The sequence below is a fragment of the Coccidioides posadasii genome, chromosome 1, assembly GCF_018416015.2.
Source record: "Coccidioides posadasii str. Silveira chromosome 1, complete sequence".
NCBI lineage: Eukaryota > Fungi > Ascomycota > Eurotiomycetes > Onygenales > Onygenaceae > Coccidioides > Coccidioides posadasii.
The window spans coordinates 990,761-1,007,449 of record NC_089407.1 but is presented as its reverse complement, the minus strand read 5'-3'; the positions used below and the strand labels follow the sequence as shown (position 1 = coordinate 1,007,449).

Below are 16,689 nucleotides of genomic sequence, written 5' to 3'. Positions count from 1 at the left end.
TCCTGAGCCCAGTTGATCCGAAGTATCTAAATGACCTGGACGTTGGGAGAAAAGCGGACGCGTGCCGTTTCCTCTTCGCGCACTGGTAGCACCTCGTGCTTAGAGCCCCTCAATTTGTCGAGCTGTTTGATCCCTCTCCAAGTACAGTAACCACAGAAAATGATGACAGCAGTGGCCGCGACGCTGATCCCAATGATGGTACGGATATCCTCTGGTTCCATAGAGGCGACAGGCCAAAATCTCCCGTCTAAGTTAAGATTGCGGTTTCAATCAAGCCCCAAAAAGCTGCTGCTGGCTGGGCAGGCTTCCTGTAAAACTTAATGATACATATGATTAACAATGAGAACTGAGTAAAATGGATATCCTCATGCAATGAATCTCATGAGAACTTCTGAATTTAATGTGAATAAGTTCGATTGTTCAGAAATTGATAGTGGAAGGTGCCTCTGATTTGGTCGTGGCTTCTGCCACAGGAAATCCCAGAATCCAAGCTGTCAAGTGCTGAAAAAACTTTCAGGTTCATCAGTAGCAGACAAAATGGATAGAAGAACAGGTCCTGGCAAGAAACTCCCAGCTATCCGCTGAGAAGACAAGCTGAGTCCTTAAGCGCGATGATTCCATGACAGGCTCATAAAGGAAGAGCTCCAAGAAGCAGATACCTATGGAGAAACCACTGGGATTTTTTAGTATTGTCACAAAGCAAACATAGCCAGCGACAAAGAGCAGCCGCCATGAATGAGGGATAACACCATCTATTATGTATCGACAGAGAAGCCTGGGGCAATATGCCCAAAGACAGAGAAGAAACTGGCATCAAGCTTAGAAAGAATTCCGAGTAGAATTTAATCCTTTGAGATAGTGCTCAAGTTTGGCACACCTCTTGAGTATCTCTTTTCACCTCAGCATCAATACTTTGATCCTGAAGAGCTGCTGTGAGTCGAGAAGGGCGAGAAGTTATTTATGGTAACGTGTGCAGGCGCAGGGGCGTTGGCCGGAAAACAATCATCATAGACCAGATGGATATGGCATCGCAATGTTCACCTGGTGCAACAGCGAGGCCCTGGTAGGGGGCATACCCATATATATATATGAAGCCCCATCTTCGTCCAGCCCGCTATAACTGTCGAAGTGAATCGGTAACCAGCGAGCATCAAGCCACAGCTGCGTGGCGCTGCGCTTGGCGGACAGGTTACGGAGTACCGAGCTTGGTTAAGTAGCTCGTTTAGTTAGTTAGTTAGCTTGTCCCAAGCGAAGTTCCCCTGCCAAGAAAATGGCACATCGAGGCCGCCCACGCGACCAGATTGACTAGTTCCGCTCTGAAGGCCACGCATCGCATAGCATCGGTTTCTTCATCTCGGTCCCTTCAGGCCCGTCAAATCTTCCTGTGTTATCATCATGGCAGCGGGAAGCCACAGAAGAATTCCTCGATCTCATTCTTGTTGTAAGTTTTAAGAAAATCGAAATGGTCTTCACAGAGTCTCATGACCGAAATGTTATGGGATTGGCAGAGCAAACACCCCGCAGCTGCTATTGATCACCACCTCGACGAAGCTGTCGTCGCAATCTGTGACTGTAAAAATTCCGGCAGGAACAAAGGCTCAAATGGCCATACTCCTGGCGACCGCACGAAAATTTGCCGGTCCTTGACTTATTTTTCAATATCAGGTAACTATTTATTCCCATCTCTGACGCATGTGGCACAGGCGACCCATATCAATAATTTGCTTAGCTCTTCACAGCAGCCTTTCCTCCAGAACATAGTTTAGGAAATCCGCTGGGGCAGACGTCTCTCTCAGAAGGGCGTTCCGTCCATCCCGGAAAGTATTCATTCGGCTTTCAACTGCATCCCAGACCCTGGATGGCCGCTTCTGTGCCAAAACATTGCAGACACCCTTATGCGTGATGGCCAACCATGGGTGATTTCCATCGCATAATTCAACTCTAGAAACAGAGTTCACAGAACAGAAATTTGCAAACCCCGGTGGTCTGTTCGACCCCTCGTGGCCGAGCGATGGGAAAGTCTTGGTGGCCCTTGGAGTTGGAATTAGCCATTGTGTCTTGCCTCTTCCTTAGTCCACAAGGTGATTCAAATTTTATACATACATCACCCTCCCCCATAGTGCGCCTTTTCATTCGACAGATAGAATGGCGAGGATCTTATAGGAATGAGCATTTCGCCAAATCTAGAGAGACAGCAGCTACCATAGCACTCCGAGTAAGCGTTTCCAGCATGGAATAGCTGCAGCGCCGCGAGGCAATATATTAAGGTTAACCTCGAGTATATTAGACCGCAATATTTTAGCTATCAGACATAGCAAGCTCACCCCTGGAAGTTCTGAATATGGTACAAGCCCTTGGCCATGTTTTAGACCATGTGTACCGCTTATCGAGCGTGCTGATTTAAGTAGTAACCGAAAATAGGAATAGCATTCGCCATAGATCTCTAGGCTTTGACCAAGCCATTGATCCACAGGAGCACAAGGAGATTCGATCAACGAGGACGCTGTTAGTTACTCTTCATGGAATATATATAGAGTACTGAGCACCAGATGATACACGATGGCATTTTTCAGCTCGTGCCAAGAGAGTTGCTTTAGCACCAAGAACGGTGCTGGCTTCCCTCTGCAAGGATCATAGAGTGACCTCGGACTGTGCGCTAAAACACTCTCGACTGAGTGAAATGCAGCCAGCCGTCCAAAATACGTTGATAAAATGATATCGGTTCCGGGGCGGCTCGCCCAATCTTTGACAATAGTCGTCTGGCAATGCACATCCTTAGTTCCATCAACCAAGAGGTAAATTTTTGGTCTCTCAGTTCTTTGTCTTGCGAAACGTTGAGCTGCATATATGCGGCCCAGACTCTGGTCTTCAAAGCCCGAACAAGTCCTCTTTGCTCAGTTGCTCTTGATATCTCCCTGACAGGTTTTGAGAGATAGTTTATTTCGGCCAAATTGACGTTTCGGGCGTTCGGTTCCAGCCTCGATAAACCACAGCACAAATTCAGATATCAAGAAATTTTTTTTTTTTTTTCCAACGCATTTTTTAAGGTAGCTTTTCGGGTAGATGAAATGATCGAGGCATTAGAGCTGAAACATTTTAGGTAATTTTCAACAAGAATCCTGTTCTTTTTTTTTCGAGCATCAGACGGAACGCGTTCAAGCAACAAGTTAGTCATGAGCCCTGTATGGGCAAAGTCAGGGAAAGATTGCACCAAGGTAGTCACAGTGCATGGCTTTTGTCACAAACAAGCTTAGCATTTGCATCAACTTGAAAGATAGACAGAATTTTCGGCTCTGATGTCTGGTTTGAGTGCAAATGGCCCATGTATCGCACATATCAAGATGCTGGATTTTTTAAAGACTCAGGCGATTCCCTCCGGGAATACTCAGTTCCATCTAGATCAAATTCCATCCACAAGTCAAAAAATCCAAAAAATATCACAAGTATTTTTGTTTTTTAAGCCCATGTCAAGCTTTTAAAGAAATGAACTGGGCGAGCTCGTTAAACTCCCGACAATTTGGAATTTATAAAGTTCTCCAACGACATAAGTTATCCAAGTTCATCAGCCTTCGTGAGTAAGACACCACCAGACCTGCACGAAATCCAAACCTTCGTGCTATATTCCCGCTTCTCAAGATGACTTGAGCTAAAATAACAATTTAAAAAAAGAAAAAAAAAAAGGAAAGGCCTGCTGTGTTGCTACCAGATAATCTCTCATCCAACCATTCCGATCGGTTTCGTGGCATCGTGTGGGCTGTTCTTGGCACACAAGTCCAGTCACCGCCTCAACTCGGCTGCCCTATGGATGGGAATGCGGCTCACCACCCTCAAAGTGCGGGAATCTCGGGATCACAGGGCTGCTTGACCGTGGGGATTCCGACCCAACCTGGACTAGAGTGGATTGTGGATGCCCTCGCTGTCCACTATCCCACCAACGATCCAATGGGTGATCCGGGGCAGCGGCGCGATGACTCCTTCGGGTGAAGCGCAAATGCGAGATCCCTGCAATGGGATACGTCACAGCCAATCGTGAAGCTGCTCTTTTGCCGGGCCCATCGCTGATTCACAGCGAGATTGCAGGAATTGAGGGGAATTCGAGATCAAAGAAGGGATCGGGCTTGCGTATAAATACTGCTGGCGGGATGCCATTTCGTTTCAATACTTTTCTGTTTCGATTCCCCATAGCTGCGCGGATTGTCTGTCAGTTTGATTAAAACGACAGCAACTCTCTCGTGACTCTTGTTCTTCTTCGACCTCCCGGAGAGTTGAGAGCCACTGGATTGGCACAATTTGTGGCACGACGCCTGGAAACTGCACTTGCCTGCATATCGGCCACGGGGCCCGCTCTGGCGCTGGGAAGCAGTGTGCAACGGCGCAGCGCGTCTTCGATCTACTCTCTTTAGTCGTTGCCCAGTCCAAGCTTTGACATTAGCCGTCGTCGATTGAATCGACTATTCGATTCTCAAAGCGTTTAATAATAGAAGTGTTTTCTTTTACCGCCTCGAGAAACTCAATCTTCTACGTCTCCGGCCGCATAACAGACAGCCTACAAAGCATACCTAGAGAATGACCGACTCCCCCCCATCTGGTTCGCAGTCCAGCCGATCCAATAGCCAATCTTCGACCACTGGCCATTCGAGCAAGAAGTCGTCTCATTCTCGTATACCATCTCTACCCATCCATCTCCCCGGCTTCCACAGCTCCCACGACAAAGAAAAGCACTCTCACGCCGACACAATGCTGGACATTAAGTCCCCAACCCGCCGCCGCTTCTTGAGCACTCGTCTCTCACGGTCAAAATCTCCCGCACCGATTATCACCAATGCCACAGATACTACTAGCACACTCGTGGCGTCACCTACGGAAAACACTTTCACCCATTCTGGCCATGTAATGGATTCTCCGCTGCCAATGAGCCCGATAACATCTCCCTCAGAACAATCGCATTCGTCCTCGAAGAAACGACACTCGTACAGTTCGCGGAAAAGCAGCAACGATTATAAGCGACTAAGTGGCACTGTGAATCACTGCGGTCGCCATGCGAATGATTGGCTATTTGGTGGATTTAGCGTTAGAGAGAGCGTGCGTGGGTTGTTGAAGGACGATCATGAAGACAATAACAGCCATGAGCGACATCGTTGAGCGACTGCACTCAATTGACGGATGGGGCTTTCTTTTACTTAATTTTTCGGTTTGGTTGGTAAACAATATGATGGGTACTCCGTATATAATGGGATAATGAGGCGGTGGTTGATGGTTGGCTGTCTGGTACGTGCCGTCACGTCCCGTACATGGGTCCCATTTATTCTATTCCCATTGACCAGCGAATGCTAATCTTCTAGTTTATATAGATTGGAGATTGGACAGTTCTTGCGCTTTTCTGCTTTTGCGACTGACCCTGAATTATGATACGGAGATACCTATATGTAATTAATGATGGCGATTGCCCCCAATCCAGGCTTTTACTGGACTTCAGAGCGTATTCCTTGTCGTCTCCATTCGTCCTATTTCGTGCATATACTTTTGGGGATGCTACGTGGCAGTCAAAAGATCCATAAATGAGAAGATAAATTTAGGATCACAGAGTTGAACACTTACTTTAACAATATTAATACATAAACTTTACTCCGCACACGGGCTGGATACATGGTAGCCGTGCTGTGGAAACCAAGCAATATCAAGTCATTTTGAACCACATCAGAAATCAGAGACTTGAATGGTTGCAGCAAACAGAACTTGTACCATCATCATCATCATCATTTGAAAAGATATTGACTATTACTCTGGAAAAAGATATGCAGTGCAGATGTAATCACTGCAAAACCGCCAACAAAGCTTTCTCATAGTCGCCCTTCGTCTCTCCTGCCACACGACTTCTCAGCTCCTTTCCATACTTATTTCGATACGCATCTTTCACTTTCTCCATATGGTCGCGATTCCAGTGCACCCTAACGGCCATGTAAATCAGCAATTCATCCTTGGTTCCAAACCCAGCCATGCTTTCTTCCAACAACTGCGCGTCCTTCCTGGCTGGATTTCTGGCGCCACGTAGTATCTGCACGAGGGCGTCCTTCATATGGCCGTCAAAGAGCTCAGATATATCCGCTTCAAGATCCGTGCCGTTTTGTGCCTTATATGCATCACTAATGGCACGCAGCTGAGCATCTGATCGCCGGGCCAGCATCTGGAAGACCACGGATTTAGGGACGCCGAGGTTTCCACGCAATGCACCGTGAAGACTCTTGACGTCTTGGTCGATCAAGTTGGGATCGATGGGTGTGGCTTCTTCAGCGCGCTCGGCGGCCATGACGTTGTTGTAGAACTGCTCCGTGGCCGCCGAGAGGTCGCCGCGAACGTCAGCTTCTAGAGAGGAACCAAATGTCTTTTTATACGCTTCTTTGATCGCCTTGATGTCCGCGTTGGTTCGACCGAGAAGCACGTTGTCGAGTAGGCTTTCGTTTGTGCCCATCCCCTTGATAGCTTCATTGACCGCATATACATCCTGCATCAATGGCCCACGGACAAGGGCCAAGAGAACCTTTTCAAGTTTTCCAGAGCATTCTTTGGCAATGTCCTGCTCAAGATTTCGCTTGATCTTCTTGGTGTACGTATCGTTGATGAGGGCCATATACAATGGGTCGGCACGGGACAAGATATCAATTAGGGTCGTCTCGTCAGTGCCGAACCCCTTCATGGCCTTTCGGAGGGCCTCTGCATCTTTGGTTGCATCTCGGCCTGTTGCCATCTGGCCAGGAATATATCCTAGCGACGGTGGAGTCGGAGCGACGGGTGCCCCATACCCAGGCTGGGGAAACTGGCCGGGCGCTCCGTAACCGGGAGCACCTAGGGGTATGTTGTACCCACCCGGGGGAGGTTGTGCAGGATACCCATAACCTGGCTGTTGGGGAGGGGGATATTGGCCCTGTGGAGGGTATTGGCCAGGCGGAGGGTATTGTCCTTGCGGAGGATAGCCCTGAGGAGGATAGCCCTGTGGAGGGTAGCCCTGTGGAGGTGGATAGTAACCCTGAGGAGGCGCACCATGGGGCGGCGGCTGTTGAGGAGGCTGTTGACCAGGTTGAGCATATGCGGGGTTTGGGTTATCTTCTCAGAAAGGTAAGTTAGCAATTGGGATTGGATCGGGGCCGGCATCAGCACATACAACCTGGTGCCCCAGAGTAGTTTTGGTACGGATTGGCCATGTTTTTCAGCGAGGAACGAAAATGGGAGGAATCAAGACAAATTCTCGAGGGGTGAATATTAGGATGAAAGAGCTAGCTATTGTTTTTAGTTTTGGGGGCTGTTCTGGCTCAAATATAATAGTTTGTTAGGCCCTTCTTCGGTCTGCCCTATTCTCCCATTGTAACAAGTTGACGATGGCGGGGAGAACCACGGCGGGGACGTCGCGGGGGAGCCAGCCACACTTGCGCCACAGTGTGTTCCTCGCGTCAAGCTGAGAGCGCGAATCAGCTCGCTCACCAGCGTTGCACAGCCCAGCCGCAGGAGCACCGTGCTAGGGGCTATCAAAGAACTCAAGCTCTTGTGGTCACTAACTTTGGAGTAGCGAGTGTGCTCTGGTCCTTGTCCAAACAACCACGGCACCCCATCCCTGCTTTACCGCACGTGGCTACCACGCTGAGGCTCATTTAAGCGAAGGATGTTCTGCAGTCAGCGCTCCTACCAAGCCCTCTCAGCTCACTTTGGATTATGCCTCGCAACGAAAACATTCTGTCGGCTCTCAGCCTGTGCCGTTACCAAGAGAAATATGGAGCAAGAGGAAGCAGAAGCCTGGCTATATGTGTTGATCTTTACAGGCTAGTCCTTCAAATCAGAATGGCGACAAGGACTTTAAATCACGGAAACGCGAAGCAAAGACAGTTAACACAGCGTGCTAACCTTGATGAGTGACGGGGTACTCTGTATGCGGTTCCTGATTTGCTCATTAGTAGCTATATGCTAATGGACAATGGAGAAAGGGTACGGAGTAGAGGAGCAAGGAATTAAGGGCATATTAATACTCAATTCCTATGCAAACAGTTGAAGGGGAAGGGAAAAAAGAAAAAAAAAAAAATTTGTAAGGAAAAAGAGAAGAAAGGAAAAAAAAATGAACTGCGGCTTGCCTGGATCGAACAGGCGACCTTTAGATTGCAAACTGAAGTGGGGCTTCAGTCTAACGCTCTCCCAACTGAGCTAAAGCCGCAAGTTGATGCAAGGCACCACCGACAGGTGGATCTGTGGTCATTCCGCTGCAACCGTACGGAGTCCAGAATCAGCAAATATGAAATGCTCCGAGGAGGCCTTTGTCCTTCATGTCCCATTTTCACTAATATTCTTTTAAATATTTGAGGATCACGAAATAAGAAACAGTTGAGTAGCTATAAGTCATTGAATACCATATCACACTCTCTTCTTCCCATTCAGACCAGAGGCAGCTCCCACAAATGCACCGTGAACCTCGCTCCAACCAGCCCACAGCACCCAGATCGGCACGAAAACCCATAGCATGTTGAAAAAGACCAAATAGACCCACAGATAAACATGATCGTTGGTCTCCAGCGCTGTATTCCCAGACAGCCACTCCGGCGCAAAGGTCATGAACCCGCCATATAGCTCTGCAACCGCCAGTCCAATAGCCACAAACCATAATCTCCCCTTATACTTAGCCGCTTCTTGCGCCGTCGTGGTTGACGACGAACCCGTAGCCTTGTAGACCATGTAGCAGATATACACCGCTGCCGGTCCGCCCAAGAACACGGTCAATATCTCCAACGCAATCACGCCTAGATCCGCGCCGAGCCAACGCGCATCCGCCTTGCCGTACTCCTGCCACATCCTCGCTGTAGGCCCAACGCCATAGGCCGGTCCATATAGTTTATCGCCTTGATTTAGGAAATAGGGTTTCGCGCGTGCGACGGCGTATGCGGGTGACAGGAGAGTCGTGTAGCTGAAGAAGCAGTGGTAGAGGAAAGAGCCCTCGATGAAGAAGTGAGTGAGAGCATCGTACGCGTGCCAGAAGAAGAGGAACCGGTACTTGGAGTTGTTGGATGGGATTAGGAGGATGGCGAGGATCAGAGAGAACGGGAGGAGTGAGAGGACGGTTGCGAGGGAGAGGACTGTGGGAAGATCGAGAGTGAAAGGGATTGTGTTCGACATTTGTTGTGGTGACCTTTGGCTTTCTTTCTGCTGTTGAGCCTTTTCTCTCACTATCACTGAATATTATGAGTGACAGATTCAAGTGCCACAGACGAAACACTCTTTTTACTCTTCCGACTGAGTCGATATCGGGATGCGTCGCGATGTAATATTTTGGTGAATTCACATGTAAGGTGCAACCGTGAAGTGAAATAAATCGGATTTGTTGGACAGCAGACAGGAGAGCATACTCCTCTTTGCAAATAACAACTTGATATCTTAGATTCAAGAAAAGGGAAAATTAATACTTAGTATTGTTATGATGCCGATGGGAGCCCGTATTGGGCTTGCAAGTGAAAAGGGGCCCCGGAGTTTAAAATTTGACATGGATCATGAGGTTGATCGCCAATGCTCTCTAATCCCGGACTGCTTTGAATAACTTGGAGCACAGAGCATTATCATTAATATTTCTGTCATTCATTCGTGGCCTAATTCATTAAATTCATCTGATGTTCAACATCTCCATCATTCATACTGCGTAATTCAATTCAATATGTCCACTGCCTCTACGACGTTAGCGTAATACCCCGGAAACAGGCCTTTCTGGCCAGCATAGCATCCCCAGAACCAGTCATCATTAATATTCTCCGCTTCTGTGATTTCGGCGCCTCGAGGAAACATTATTTCATCCGTCTCTTCCGGATCCGGATAGTATGACCAGATCGCAACTAAGCGGAGACCAATTCCACCTGACGGAGGAAAACGTGGTGCAAGCGGGCTTTTAGGAGAATCGCCAGAGCTACCGCTCAAATGGTGCCGCGATCGGTTGAGCTTACGCCTCGTACCCTTGGCCAGGTCCGCAGCGTCAGGGTTATTTGAATTGGAGCCCTCGGGCCACTCCCATGGATCTGAATCCTGGCGGGAAAGAGGACTGTTTGGAGAGCCACTATCCGGGCGATTAAGACTATTTGGTGTAGTGGGGTCAAGGTCATCTTTCATTGCATATCCGCCGACAAGCCCACTGACTATGACACGTCTTTGCCCATTTTCGTGATCCTCGAATCCGACAATAACCATGCGATGGTTTTGTAAACAGCGGCGCCATCCATTCCGTCCATTGTCTCTGCTTATTTTACCCATCGCGCAGAGTTTCACATAGCAGTTTCTGCAGATGTCATAATCCCCGTCATTGCATGTTGGACAGTGGTAGCGAGTTACGGATGGCGGGATGGGATATGTACAGATATTGCACCTGGTGGAGAAGGTCAGAATCCGATACTCTCGTGTATCAACAGTGATGCTGGATCCCGGAACAGGAGAGGATGCTGCATTAGTCGGAGAACCATCTGCACCAAAAGATCGCATTTGCCCAGTGCGTTCATCTACACGAGCAATAGGGAGAAGTGCATGGGTGCAGCATTTTCCTTTGTTAACACACGAGTTGCAAAAGCCCCATTCCCCATCGTTACATTCGCCACACTTCCAGTAGCAATCATCTGAGAAAAACTGGCACATATCACAAAACAGACCATCTTGCAGTCGCCCTAAAGGATCCGAATTTGTAATGTGTGTCCCACCCTCCCCGGTTGTGGGCAAAACTGACTCCTTCGCGGGAGCTAGGAATCTGCGGGAGCGGAATTTATGCGGAGCCTCTTCACTTCGCTGTTCTGGAGGCAAGCTATCTTGGCTTTTCTTAAAACGACTGTGGGCTGAATCACCAAAGCCGAACCAATGCAAACACCCGAGGTCTAGGCGGTAGCAACGTAGGCATAGATGATAAGTGCCATTGTTGCAACGAGTGCATAATTTATGTAGTTCGTATTCTAGATTCTTCTTTCCACACCGCTCACATGATATCGATGGTTCGACGAAAGAGGACGGGACACTACGTGCGATTCCAGCTTGCCGAGATGGTGGTGGTCTCGAGGATGGGACGGCTAGACGATCCGATTGATTATTTGTGGAGGAGCGGGAATTGGATCGATGTTTATGCCCCAGGCCTGCCCTTGAATCTAAGATCCTGGAGGATTGGGAGTGGGTGGTTGAAACGGGGGATTCGGCCAGAGAAGTAGGCTCGGCCCTCTGTCGAACGAGAATTTCGCGACGGTCAGATCTAGAGCTTGCTGGTCGCTGTCTAGTATGGCTTGGAGTTTGATCGGCTGTAGTTGATCTGCTGTTTGCTTCATCATCCACTGCGATTCGAGAGTGAGACTCTCGGCGAACCCGCGTAGGATTCGAGACATCCGTAGCGGATCTACGAGCGGGGTATATTCGTTCTTCAGATGATGTTGGAACAGGTGATGTCCGCCTGCGACCGATACCGCGATCGGATGCACTCCTTCGATGACCTGAAGCCGTAGCATGTCCTGAGGACCTCAAATACTGTCCCTGGACAGCCTCGGACTGCCTACTTCGTTCGGTGTTCGGCTGGCTCACACTGTGGGATCGGGATCCAGAAGATGCCTGTATGCTATGTGCCTCATTTGATCGCCCGCCGGATCTCACTCTGCGCCTTTGGCGTCTTCGAAAAGCTTCCGCTATGCGCTCAGTCAACTCCTCTTCTTGATCAGGGTCGAGGCTTTGAAGATCAATGCCATCCAATAGACCTTCTTCGGCTATTTGTCGCAGGATTTCCTCCTGGATAGCAGTTTCAGTAAAGTCAGGGTTGCTCAGAAGGGACCGCAGACTAGACTGATGTTCAACTTGTCTTGCCCTTTGAGAACTTCCATCAAGAGGGCTCCGCAAGCGGGATGTAGCGTTCATCTGGCTCGTAGCGCGTCGTCTTCTTCGTGCATCTTCGATCCTCTGATGCTCCGGGGTCTGTTCGGCAACGGCGCCCCTTTGGACCAGAGAGGTAGGCACGCGAATTTGCGTTTCCATGTGCCTCCCTCTACCTTGCGAGTCCCTTAAGCTCATCTCTCTGACTTCTTCCAACAATCTTCGATCTTCCTCATCATCTCCATCAGATGGAGGTTGCGACGAACTTACCCCAACCGGGAGTACGCCATCTCCCGGCTTATATTTCTCCGCAATCTGGTTCTTCTCTTCCGTGGGCTTTTCTTTCTCGGGGTGCGACCGCAAAAACAGGTCTAGGAGCGTTGTCACTTTCGCATCGTGTCTTGTGTCGCGGACTGAAGCCCTACAAGAGGGACAAGTAAACTGTGGGTATCTTCTTCGGTCACCATGATTCGATCCTTGCCATGAAAACCATTCCTTCAGACAATAACCGCAAAATGTATGGAGGCAATCAAGGAGTGTTAGAGGCTGATAGAGCAAGTCTGTGCATATCTGAGACCGGAATTAGTATCACAAACCACAGCATATCATTTAGAGCATTCTCTATAGCCCACACAAGTTAAGAAGAACATATATGCTCACAGAACAGGTCAACTCTTTCTCCAAGTCCACAAAGCCAGTGTTTGCCATTTTGTCCCCCAATGTTTCCGTCCCATATAGAGAATTGTCGAAAAGTACACTAAACTCCAAAATACCCCAACTTCAGAAGATAGTTTAAGAGATAAATTAGCTGTAGGACTGTTGCCGCTATAACCTTGGTGAATTTGTTGACTCTCTGACTTCCTTCGAGCGATATAAATAAATTATTGACTCCACACCCAATGGATGATGTTAACATCCATGTCATGTGAATCATCACTTCAATTGAATTGTTAATCCCACTTGAGAGGAGGAATCAGACCACCAAAATAACCCCCATCATGGAGGACAATAAGAATTTCTGTCTCAACCAGCCCTTTTTTTGTTTACTAGTGAATCTAGATTCAAAAGTCAGACATGTTGGGCTTGTCACAATACGCCTGCTTCGGCGCATACAAGTTTCTGGATCTGCTTCCCGCAGTAGAGACAGATTCACTCAGATGAATGATGTGGGGCATGCCCGAATGGTTACTTCGCTATTCTGAGGAATAGATGCAAGTGACATTCACTCTTGCTGACTCGACGGGCACAAGTTTGTCAGCTCACAAACATTATAAAGTGAGGTTTTACATTCGATGACACCAACAATATGCGACAAAATCAACCTCTGGAAACCTCTCTTGAAACAGCTGCTCATTTTCTCATATTTTCAAGCCTAGTTGGCCTTTTTTCATTTCAGAAAGGAAAGGCAGAACATATTACTGCTTTACCCTATTATTATCACCCCCAGAGTTTGAAAACAGAAAGTAGGCCTGGAATTCTCAGCCTTTTTGGCTGCGCTGTACTCCATAACAATTGGCTAATTTCACCCGAGCGACCCGATTGCTACTGGATGGCCCATACTCGATATCCGTCTCTGACTTCCAGACGACGCCGGAGAACACTCTCCTGGCAGCAGCACCTCGCCAACCAAGCTTCACGGGAGGCTAACCATGCGAGGACAAAAAGGGAACCAAGGGAGGCTGAAGGGTACTTTCGCCCCCCTGCTGAATTAGCTCTTCTTTTCCCGAAGGAAACCTCCGACAAAGAAGAAGAAAGCCAAAGAGATAAGAATCAAAAGCATCCCTTCGATCATCAAGAACGTTCTACGAATTTTGGAAGCCACTCCACGCCCCTGCCCGGCCCAAGCAATAGCCACCGAGAAAGGCCCCAGGCATCGCGTATCGACTTTATTGTCAATGAGCTTCTTGCTCGACATAAGTCCTGGAGTAACCCAGGCTCTTCCCCGATCATCAGACCACAGGATTCTAGCCTAAGCGCTGTAACTCGTACCGGGGAAGCTCTGATTAGATTCCTCGAGAAGGAACCCAACCACGTCCGAACTAAAAGTGAGCTTCGGGAGTATGAAGCGTGTCGGGCGAAGCTTGACAATAATCAGCCTCTCAACGGAGCTGAGAAAGAGCGGATGGGGACAATTATGCGCAACGTACAGAGACGCGAGTATGCACTCAATAAAAAGGTAGCGCAAATCTCTCAGGCAAAGATCAGTCCAGAAGACAGCACCGCAACGCCGACTGGTTTCGAACAAAAAATTGCAGAGCCCACACCCTTTAAAAAAGCAACTTCTTCGGAAACCATCGCTGAAGAGAAATATACCCAGAATGAACATTCGACCAGTGACGATGATGCTGATGCAGACAGTGGAGAACACAGCGACCAGGACGAAGAATCATGCTTTTTCCGTTATCACGTATACCTCACTGACAACGCCACAGGCAAAGAACCTTTCTTTCTCCGCACATATCTCAACAAAGCAAAGGCAGAAGCCCGCGTGCGTAAAGAGATTGCTAATGTGTATAGATCTGTCGCGCTTGAAGACCGGACTGGCGTTGAACTTCGATCCGTCATCAAAGACGACATGCTGCATGGACAATGCCTCGATTTCGAATCGGGCCGAAGCGTCCAAGTTCAAATAGAGCCCGAATTAGTTGAAAATGAGGAATTACCTAGAAAGAAGCGCAGAAAATTGGAATATCTTCCTAACAAAGTTTACATCGTGGTTGAGCATGTTGGCCTGTTGAACCAACTAACTCCCGCTCACAGTGCAGAAGAAGCTGATGGCTTTCCGGCCTTACCACGCCAAGCGTATGGGAAAGAAGGGTTCGCCCTTCGAAAGTTGGCGAACAAGCAAGCGAGTCGAGAGATGATGGCTTATTTGACAAATCACCTATCGGAGGCAGAGAAATTCGACGTCAGTGTCACCGGAAGAATGGATACGGAAGAAAGGCGGTACTTGCATGAACTTGAACAAGGAGAACGACTTTATGACAGAAATCGCATTGTTGTGGATCGGGGAGGAAGGGCTCTCCGAGTCTCGGTCAAGGTTGTGGAGATTCTTGTCCGCTGCCCGAGAAATTAGGCGTTATACATTCTCTTTTGTTTTGGCAGGAATTTTTCTTTCTTTTTGCCTTTTGTGGCCCTAGAAGGCTGCTCACTAACATAGAGGAAGATGATACGGTTTGGTCAACGGGATATTTCTTTTCATCGAGATTGAATAAACGGAAATCCTGAAACCTTTTTATCTTAATAATCACTTCAATACTACGGAGTAAAGAGAGTAGAATTGTCCTCCAGCTTATTTCGTTCACAACTTTGAATCCAAGAAGGGGAATTGGCTGCAGTACCGGTTTCCATCCTCTGCATAGTATAAAGGCGGGACGAACAGAGTCCAACCCGTCCATGGTGCGAAAATGATATGTACAACCCATAACAGGCATCCGACTCTTTGACAGAATACGGGCCACCTGTGGAGTCCGATTTGACTCAATTGCTTAATAAATACGGGGTATGATCAACAGCCTCGAACTAGATCTCCTGATGCTCTGTAGAATAAAGTTGAATCCTCGGAAACTCCAAGCTCTAAGTCCACTGACGTATTTTTCATACTATACGTGCGCATCAGCAGCGTAAGTGGTCCACTCATAACCTTGGGTTTCTCATGGGGTGACCCTCCTCAGAGCGCTGTCCCGCACATTCTCAGAGGCAAAAGATCTTCCTTACCTATGATGGAGTCGATCCACCATCCACGCTTCATGTTTTGATGCCAAGAGCTGGGTGGGCTTGATCACCGAAGTTTGTCCGATGCTCGCTGGAGATCCACAGTCGAGCTTGGACACCAATTGCCCAACCAGAGGCATGATCAAAAGCCAAGCTCACCCTGCCACCTTCGAAAATAACGTCCCCTGGCTGTGCGCTTCCACACATATGCGCCTGTTGTGGCATGAGGCGGAAGAGCGCTAAATAGCTGGGTCATTCAGTGACGCCGTACGGAGTAGTTATCGACCAGAAAGTCTCCCGTCACTGCGGTCATGGTGTTCTACTATGACAGATCACCCGACACACCCTACTCCGCAAATGGCCACCGAGGTCAGCCTCTCAGATCATTCGTCGATGCGAACGCTCTCCATGTCGATTCTTGTTTCAGAGCCTTCATGGTCCAATGGGACAGGCTCTGTTTGCCTCTGACCTCCATTCCCGTCTTCACAATTATGCTTCATGGCTGCGAAATGATACCAACTTCGACAATTCAGCCGCTTCCGCTATTCTAAAGTTTAGAAGTCTGGTAGAGCGCACAAAGAACAATGGCTCGTGGCTTTGGAAGACAAATATTTCGCGTGGGGCCCAATGAAATATTTTGTTTACATGGAGGAATACAATGAGGGGAGAGATCGTCATTCCGATAAACCTGCAAAAACCCCTAAAAATGCGTTTCGATGAAAAGTCTCCTCCGTAGAGCGAAGGATAAATGGTAGCTAGATGGACCCAGCAATGTATTTTTAGTAAAGAAATCATAGTAAGTCGACCTCGCTTCTAGGAATCATTTGTCCAGCGGGGGAGCAAATCGATGCGGCCGGCTTGACAATCCCAGTCATTCTTGGAATAAATGCGCAGGTATGCGACAAGGCCAGCTGGCTCAATAATACGAAACCAAAAGTTAGGATGGCTCCATCTTGGAGGATTATAGATCGTAAGTGGCATTTTTCAGGTCTCGATTTCCCATCGAAAAGGATACACGTTCTACCCTGGATGTGCGGGGTTGCTAGCCCATACAATGCCTCTATTTCTTCTAGCCAACAGATATACGTTTAGTGAGAAACTGGTAGGTTTGGCATTCTCCAACAGGAC

At 48.3% G+C, this 16,689-nt stretch overlaps 5 protein-coding genes and 1 non-coding gene across 6 annotated transcripts; 2 read left to right on the top strand and 4 right to left on the bottom strand.

Moving 5' to 3' along the window:
• Nucleotides 1-4,566: 4,566 nt before the first annotated feature.
• Nucleotides 4,567-5,142, top strand: D8B26_000268 (uncharacterized protein; the record flags this gene model as incomplete). Its single annotated transcript, XM_066123175.1, has 1 exon — nt 4,567-5,142. One exon carries the CDS (start codon nt 4,567-4,569, stop codon nt 5,140-5,142), a length of 576 nt encoding a protein of 191 aa, XP_065979249.1.
• A 551-nt stretch (nt 5,143-5,693) lies between these two features.
• Nucleotides 5,694-7,356, bottom strand: D8B26_000267 (uncharacterized protein). Its single transcript, XM_003067542.2, has 2 exons — nt 7,160-7,356; nt 5,694-7,101 (listed from the first exon to the last, which is right to left on the bottom strand). The coding sequence occupies exons 1-2, from the start codon at nt 7,197-7,199 to the stop codon at nt 5,813-5,815; spliced, it is 1,329 nt and encodes a 442-aa protein (XP_003067588.2). The 5' UTR covers nt 7,200-7,356; the 3' UTR covers nt 5,694-5,812.
• A 751-nt stretch (nt 7,357-8,107) lies between these two features.
• D8B26_000266 lies at nt 8,108-8,197 on the bottom strand. Its single transcript has one exon. It is a non-coding gene; the product is annotated as a tRNA-Phe (tRNA).
• A 121-nt stretch (nt 8,198-8,318) lies between these two features.
• D8B26_000265 (uncharacterized protein) lies at nt 8,319-9,150 on the bottom strand (the record flags this gene model as incomplete). Its single annotated transcript, XM_003067543.2, has 1 exon — nt 8,319-9,150. The coding sequence occupies one exon, from the start codon at nt 9,148-9,150 to the stop codon at nt 8,395-8,397; it is 756 nt and encodes a 251-aa protein (XP_003067589.2). The 3' UTR covers nt 8,319-8,394.
• Nucleotides 9,151-9,664: 514 nt separating this feature from the next.
• D8B26_000264 (uncharacterized protein) lies at nt 9,665-12,623 on the bottom strand. Its single transcript, XM_003067544.2, has 2 exons — nt 12,508-12,623; nt 9,665-12,417 (listed from the first exon to the last, which is right to left on the bottom strand). Exons 1-2 carry the CDS (start codon nt 12,553-12,555, stop codon nt 9,673-9,675), a joined length of 2,793 nt encoding a protein of 930 aa, XP_003067590.2. The 5' UTR covers nt 12,556-12,623; the 3' UTR covers nt 9,665-9,672.
• A 571-nt stretch (nt 12,624-13,194) lies between these two features.
• Nucleotides 13,195-15,073, top strand: D8B26_000263 (uncharacterized protein). The gene has a single exon (XM_066123174.1). It carries the CDS (start codon nt 13,397-13,399, stop codon nt 14,921-14,923), a length of 1,527 nt encoding a protein of 508 aa, XP_065979248.1. The 5' UTR covers nt 13,195-13,396; the 3' UTR covers nt 14,924-15,073.
• The last annotated feature ends 1,616 nt before the right edge of the window (nt 15,074-16,689 follow it).